Source organism: Pongo abelii, chromosome 6 (assembly GCF_028885655.2).
Source record: "Pongo abelii isolate AG06213 chromosome 6, NHGRI_mPonAbe1-v2.0_pri, whole genome shotgun sequence".
NCBI lineage: Eukaryota > Metazoa > Chordata > Mammalia > Primates > Hominidae > Pongo > Pongo abelii.
The window spans coordinates 136,865,047-136,872,687 of NC_071991.2; the positions used below are offsets into that span (position 1 = coordinate 136,865,047).

Genomic DNA, 7,641 nt, shown 5'->3' on the forward strand with positions numbered 1-7,641 from the left:
AGAGAATCCCTTGAACCTGGGAGGTGGAGGTTGTAGTGAGCCGAGATCATGCTACTGCACTCCAGCCTGGGCAACAGAGTGAGACTCAATAAATAAATAAATAAAAAAGGAAAATAAAAATTATGCCAAGGGCTGGATCCTGTCTATTGGTCTCTTTTTATAGATGCTCTCAAACCCACTGACTGGATTACTATTCAGCAAACATCCACTCCTCTCCCTCTCCTATGGAGATGGAATATTCTACACAAACCCAACCTGCAGCCTCAAACCAAGCCCTGGCAATCTGCATTCTAAAGCTGAGCTGTCCAGCCAAGCCCAGCCTATCAAAAGATGACCCAAAGACCAACGATTAAAACATAAGTGCTTGGCTGTGCGCAGTGGCTCATGCCTGTAATTCCAGCACTTTGGGAGGCTAAGGAAGGAGGATCACTTGAGGCCACAAGTTTGAACCAGCCTGGCCAACATAGTGAGACCCTGTCTCTCAAAAAAAATTATTTTTATTTTTATTTATTTATTTTTTTGAGACGGAGCCTTGCTCTGTTGCCCAGGCTGGAGTGCAGTGGAGTTATCTTGGTTCACTGCAACCTCCACCTCCTGGGTTCAAGCAATTCTCCTGCCTCAGCCTCCTAAATAGCTACGATTACAGGCGCCCGCCACCGTGTCCGGCTAATTTTTGTATTTTTGTAGAGATGGGGTTTCACTGTATTGGTCAGACTGGTCTAGAACTCCTGACCTTGTGATCCGCCTGCCTTGGCCTCCCAGAGTGCTGGGATTACAGGTGTGAGCCACTGTGCCCAGCCAAAAATATATATTTTTAAAAGCTGGGCATGGTGGCACATGCCTGTAGCTACCCAGAAGGCTGAGGCAGGAGGATTGCCTGAGCACAGGAGTTAGAGGCTGCATAAAGTTATGGTCATGCTACTCCTCTACACCTTGGTGACTTCTGTAATGAAGAGCTGGACTCAATCATTAAGCTTCTTTCCAGTGCTAGGATTCTGTAGCCTAGAAGGATCTGTACCCCCTAGATTGGCCACCCCCTTCTCACCTGGGTGTGGCTTAGCAGGGGGAGGGTAGCGTGGTAGGCTGAGCAGAAAGCCTGGCTGGCTTCCCAGGCCTGCGCTTCTGCAGAGAAGTAGTAACAGCGCTCCTCGGACAACACCCAGCCTGGGGGGCATTGCTGGCATCTGGCTCCTGCAAGCACAGAGACCGCTGGTGAGCTGCAGTGTAAGCTGCATTAAATAAACAAAGCCTGGCTGCTGCCTCAAATGAAGGGGCATGGAACTGGCAAACCTCAGGGTGGGCAGGGCCCCAGGGAGCTTTTATAGTCTGTGCAGTGCACAAAGTCCCCGGGGTGGCAGCTGGCATCTGATTGCTTATCAGGGCACAAGCTGTGTCCAGTGGGAGGAAGGCACCAATTTTCCTTAACTTTGCTCATCAAGCACCATGTCTTCATGTTGCATCTCCCAGTGTCTCTTTCTAATTCTAAGGTGTTTTAAGGGCTGGAAACACAGCCCCAGTAGTGGAGCAGCAGGGAGAGGGGATGGGGACTGCAGGGACACCATACCTGCTCTTGAGGCCAGGACCACAATGACAACCCCAGAGACTGCCAGGAGCACAGCCATGAATGCCAGGGCCCAGTACAGGGACTTCACATACATGGGTAGCCCTGGGATGGGGGCAAACAGGACAATCAGATTAGTGGAGACCATCCCAACCAACCCAACTCAGAACCACAGACACACAGCACACCAGCATCTCACCCACCTCACCCCAGCACCCACCCCCTCAGCCTGGGATGCCAACATAAACCACAATGTTTAAGTTCCAACTTTATATTCTGGAGAAAGAAGCCAGATATTCTTTTTTTTTTTTTTTTTTTCGAGACAGAGTCTTGCTTTGTCGCCCAGGTTGGAGTGCAGTGGTGCGATCTCGGCTCACTGCAACCTCCGCCTCCCAGGTTCAAGCAATTCTCCTGCCTCAGCCTCCTAAGTAGCTGGGGTTACAGGTGCGTGCCACCATGCCCGGCTAATTTTTTTGTATTTTTAGTAGAGACGGGGTTTCACCATGTTGGCCAGGCTGGTCTTGAACTCCTGACCCTAAGTGATCCGCCCGCCTTGGCCTCCCAAAGTGCTGGGATTACAGGCGTGAGCCACCGTGCCCAGCTTCAGGATCCTTATACATGGAAGAGGAAGACAGGTGGTGAGCATCAGAGGTGGCAGCAAGAGGACTCTACCAACAACGCTGGATTTTAACATAGAGAAGGGCTTGACCTAAGAAAAGCAGTGGTGCCCAGAAGCTAGCAAAGGCAAGAAAAGGGAGTCTCCCCTAGACCCCCAGAAAGGAATGCAGCCCCACTGAAAACTCGATTTGAGACCAGTGAGCCGGCATTATAGACTTCTGACTTACGGAACTGTAAGATAATACATTTGTGTCACTTAAAGACACTAAGTTTGTGGTAATTTGTTACAACAGCAATAGAAAACTAATATTCCATCACACAGGAAATGTGCTCACATCAAACTGCAAAAGTTCCTGAGTGATCCAAGCCCCTGAACCCTAGCCCTGTCTAAGAACCTCTCAACTAGAGGCCCTGGGAATTTGGTGCCTGCCAGTGGGCTTGGCCTGCTTCTCAATCAGCCAAGCTTTTGCCAGTTTGCCTGCTGGGCGGGGCTCTGACCCTCCTGGCCGTTGCTCCTTCCAGTCGCTCTACCTAGCAGGGATCCCTAGCACCCCCTGCTCCTACTCACCTTTCAAGATGTGGCTTTCTGGCTGACCCGGTGGCTCACACCTGTAATCCCAGCACTTTGGGAGGCTGAGGCAGGTGGATCACCTGAGGTCAGGAGTTCGAGACCAGCCTGGCCAACGTGGTGAAACCCTGTCTCTACTAAAAATAAAAAATTAGCTGGGTGTGGTGGCATGCACCTGTAGTCCCAGCCACTGGAGAGGCTGAGGCAGGAGACTCACATGAACCCAGGAGGTAAAGGTTGCAGCGAGCCGAGATTGTGCCATTGCACTCCAGCCTGGGCGACAAGAGCAAAACTTAGGTCTTAAAAAAAAAAAAGAAAGAAAAAAAATTGGCTTTCCCATGCCCCCAAATTCACCAACTACTCCCTCCAGGCTCCTTGTCCAGGACTGTTTGTATCTTTTGTGGGCTCTGTCTTCTGTATCAAGCTCCCCCTCCCCCGCACCACAAAATAAAAAACCAGCCACACACACTGCTGGCACATCTACCCTGTGGTCCCACTCAGTATCTACTGAATGGATGAGTGTTTGGGGCTAAATGTTCCTCAGTGTGGTGGAAAGAAAGCAGCAGCCTGGACCTTCCAGAAAGTCCTTGGCAGTGCAGGGATGGGGGAATCTGGGCTGCCACCCCTGCCACCTGATCCTGAATGACTTCCCCTCATCTGGAGTTCCTTCCACTGCCACTTCTCAAAGATGCTGCGCATGCTAAGAGGGAATTTGAAAGTTCGGGAGTGCGGGTAGGGGAGGATGAGAAGGGGAGTGGCTTTATTCTTTTTTTTTTTTTTTTGAGACGGAGTTTCCCTCTTGTTGCCCAGGCTGGAGTGCAATGGCAAGATCTCGGCCCACTGCAACCTCCGCTTCTCGGGTTCAAGAGACTCTCCTGTCTCAGCCTCCCGAGTAGCTGGGATTACAGGTGCATGCCACCATGCCAGGCTAATTTTTGTATTTTTAGTAGAGACGGGGTTTCATCATATTGGTCAGGCTGGTCTCGAACTCCTGACCTCAGGTGATCCGCCCGCCTCGGCTTCCCAAAGTGCTGGGATTACAGGCGTCAGCCACCGCAACAATGTGAATTACAGTAACGTAGACAGGAATGTTATTGATTGTAAGCCCGAGAAGCCAGATCGGGTGGGGGATCGGGATGGCCAACTGGGTCCCTTAGTCGGTCAGCTGCCCAGCTGTCCAGGGCTGGGCGGGTGTGGGGGTTTCGGCTACGTCCACCCGACCTGGCGGCGTCGGCTGCCGGCGCAGGTGAGCACTCACCCGTAAGCGTTACGGCCCGGGGCAGCTTCTCGTCGCCGTCCAACCCCGCGCGGGGCAACAGCGCCGCATCCTCCTTCTCCAGTCCCAGCTCCTTGCAGCGGCAGCACGTGGGGGAGCCCGGGGAGCCGGCGCTTCCTTCCGCGGGGCTGGCCCGGCCCTCTGCGTCGCAGCCGCTCTCCGTCCGGGCTGCAGCCAGCGGCGAGCGGCGGCCCCACGTGCCGCCCTGGGACGGTGCGCGCAGCAGGCGCTGGTGCGCCAGGTCCGCGTGGCGGGAGAAGGCGGGGGACTCGGGCACCGGCACCGTGAGGAAGCGCGTGGAGGGCCTGGGCGACGGCGTGCTGCTGCCACCGGCCGCGCCCACGGGCTTCACACGCACATCTACCTGCAGCTCCATGGGCGCCCAGGCGCTGGGCGCAGGCTCAGCCCCGGGCGCCTCGCCATTCCGGGGCAGCTTGACCAAGGCTGGGCCCGGCGACGGCGGCTCGGGGCAGACCCCGTAGCCCAGGCTGAGCGGCGGCACGCGCGGGAACCCGGGGCGAGGCGAAGGCAGCTTTTTCTTGCTCGAGGGCTCCAGGCCTGCGCCCGCCGCCTTCTCCACGGCCCCGGCCGGACTCGGGCTGCTTTCGGGACCTTCAGGTTGTCGCACCTTCGCGGGCACCTGCGGCTGCTCCAGCCTGGGGACCAGGCTTCCCACGGGCTCCATTGGGAGCTCGGCCCCGGCTTGGCCTCCGGGTGCAGCCTCCCAAGCCTGCTCCATCCCGCGCGCCCCGCCGCCCGGAGACGCTGAGGAGCGCACCTGGGCCCAGTGCATAGGAGCTTCGCTCTCCTGCGTCCGGATTGGTCCAGCCGCGTCGCCGAAGTTGTCAGACCACGCCCCTCCTCGAAGGACCCCGCTGTGATTGGCTGTGGCTGCCGTTCTGCTGCCCCGCCCCCCTTCGGGACACCGCCCCGGCCTCCACAAGGCACTGGGAGGGAGCTGGGAAGGGCAGCGGGCCAGGCGAGGGTTGCAGGGTGGGCGGGAGCTCTCGGGAGAAAAGCAGAACACCAGCGGAGGCTTGTGGCGGGGAACCCGGAGCCCTGCCTGACCCTTCCCTCTTCTTTGTCTCAGACCTCACCCATTTTCCCCTCCAGCCCTATGCCAGGGTGTTGGTTTTGAGAGTTACAGTTTGGGCGGGGAAGGATTGGCCATGCCTGTCTGGATCCTGGGACCTCAGAGAAATCAGAATCCAAAGGAATTGGGGCGACCTGTGGAAAAGTAGCCCAGTTGGTTGTCATGACAATCCAGCAGGGTTTCGAAAGGACTCTCCATCATACTTGGGAGGACTCCCCCACTGAGTAACGCTAAGAGGAAAGCAACAGGGCGTGGATAAGCAATTCTTTTTTTTTTTTTTTTTTTTTTTGAGACGGAGTCTTGCTCTGTCGCCAGGCTGGAGTGCAGTGGCCGGATCTCGGCTCACTGCAACCTCCGCCTCCCAGGTTCAAGCGGTTCTCCTGCCTCAGCCTCGTGAGTAGCTGGGACTACAGGCACCCACCCCACCACGCCCGGCTAATTTTTGTGTTTTTAGTAGAGACGGGGTTTCACCATGTTGGCCAGGACGGTCTCGATCTCCTGACCTCGTGATCCGCCCACCTCGGCCTCCCAAAGTGCTGGGGTTACAGGCGTGAGCCACCGCGCCCCGCCTGGCCTCTGATATTTTTAAGTGCCCCCAGGGTAGGGTTGGCAGATAAAATGCAGGCCACTCAATTTAATTTGAATTTCAGTTAAACAAGAGATAGTTTTTAGCACAGTAGTCCTCCCTTATCCACTGGGATAGTTCCAAGACCTCTCAGTGAATGCCTGAAACTTTGGATAGCACCAAACCCTATATATACTGTTTTTTTCTATACAAGCGGTCTTCAAACGATTCATGGAAAATTCATATTATGAAAAAAACTATGCATGGATTTCAAAATTTTTTGGCACCAAAATAAATTTGTACTAACTTGTTATCACATGTCTCGACAAGATCTAGTTTGAGGCACTAAGAAGGATAAGACATCAGTTTGAAAAGAGCTCCTGTCAGAGCAACAAGGATTCTGCTAAATTTGAAGCAAGAATAATCATCACATTTATGGTGACATCATTGATGTTTTTATGAAACGCTCATGGGGACAATGCCCCCAAGAAACCAGCAGTTTGCAAATGGACAACTCGTTTTAAGAAGGGATGAGGCCAGGCGCGGTGGCTCAGCCTGTAATCCCAGCACTTTGGGAGGCCGAGGCAGGTGGATCACTTGAGGTAAGGAGTTCGAGACCAGGCTGGCCAACATGGTGAAATCCTGTCTCTACTAAAAAAGCAAAAATTAGGCTGGGCGTGGCAGCTCACGCCTGTAATCCCAGCACTTTGGGAGGCCAAGGTGGGCGGATTGCCTGAGCTCAAGAGTTCAAGACCAGCCTGGCAACACAGTGAAACCCCATCTCTACTAAAATACAAAAAATTAGCTGGGCATGGTGGCATGCGCCTGTAGTCCCAGCTACTCGGGTGCCTGAAAATACAAAAAATTAGCTGGGCTTGCTAGTGGGTGCCTGTAATCCTATCTACTCAGGAGGCTGAGGCAGGAGAATTGCTTGAACCCGGGAGGCAGAGGTTGCAGTGAGCCGAGATTGTGCCACTGTACTCCAGACTGGGTGACAGAAGGAGACTCCATCTCAAAAAAAAAAAAAAAGAGAAGGGATGAGACAATGTTGAGGATAAAGCCCTCAGTGGCAGACCATCCACATCAATTTTTGAGTAAAATAATTAATCTTGTTTGTGCCCTCATGAAGAGGACCAATGATTAACAGCACAAACAACAGCCAACACCAAAGACGTCTCAATTGGTTCAGCTTACACTTTTCTGACTGAAAAATTAAAGTTGAGCAAAGTTTCCACTCTATGGAAAACCATTGCGTCCAGATCAGCTGCAGCCAAGAGCAGAACTTTCAATGGAAATTTAAAACAAGTAGGATCAAGATCCTGAAGCATTTCTCTGAAGAGTTGTAACAGAAGATGGAACGTGGCTTTACCAGTAGGATCCTGAAGACAAAGCACAAAGCAATGGCTCCCAAGAGGTGGAAGTGGCCCAGTCACAGCAAAAGTGGACAGGTCAAGAGCAGAAGTCACAGCAACCGTTTTTTGGGATGCTCAAGGCATTTTGCTTGTTGGCTTTCTAGAGGGCCAAAGAGCAATAACATCTGCTTATTATGAGAGTGTTTTGAGAAAGCCAAAACTTTAGCAGAAAATCACCTGGGAAAGCTTCACCAAAGGGTCCTTCTCCACCACCATGAGGCTTCTGTTCATTCCTCATCAGTCAAGGGCATCACTCAACATGCTCAAGTTTGAAATGCCTCTTTGGGCCCAGTACCCTCCTCCTGCTAACATCCTCTCTATTCTTCCTTGTCGTGGCCAACCTTTTTTTTTTTTTTTTGAAAGAGAGTCTTGTTCTGTCACTAGGCTGGAGTGCAGTGGCGTGATCTCAGCTCACTACAACCACGGCCTCCCGGGTTCAAGCAATTCTCGTGCCTCAGCCTCCCAAGTAGCTGGGATTATAGGTGTGCACCATCACAACTGCTTAATTTTTGTATTTTTAGTAGAGACAGGGTCTTGAACTCCTGACC

The 7,641-nt window shown here is 53.2% G+C and overlaps 1 protein-coding gene across 2 annotated transcripts in view; it reads right to left on the bottom strand.

Moving 5' to 3' along the window:
• KLRG2 (killer cell lectin like receptor G2) overlaps positions 1-4,815 on the bottom strand; it is a 31,652-nt gene extending 26,837 nt beyond the window's left edge. Inside the window, exons 1-3 of one of the 2 annotated variants that reach the window (XM_002818526.6) lie at positions 4,006-4,815; positions 1,565-1,666; positions 1,046-1,191 (exon numbers count right to left, since the gene is read on the bottom strand). In XM_002818526.6, the coding sequence (XP_002818572.3) occupies positions 1,046-1,191; positions 1,565-1,666; positions 4,006-4,762 (1,005 nt within the window). In that variant the 5' untranslated portion in view covers positions 4,763-4,815. The remainder of the gene's footprint in view (positions 1-1,045; positions 1,192-1,564; positions 1,667-4,005) is intronic. The other variant, XM_054560688.2, reaches the window with a different exon arrangement.
• Positions 4,816-7,641: the final 2,826 nt, after the last annotated feature.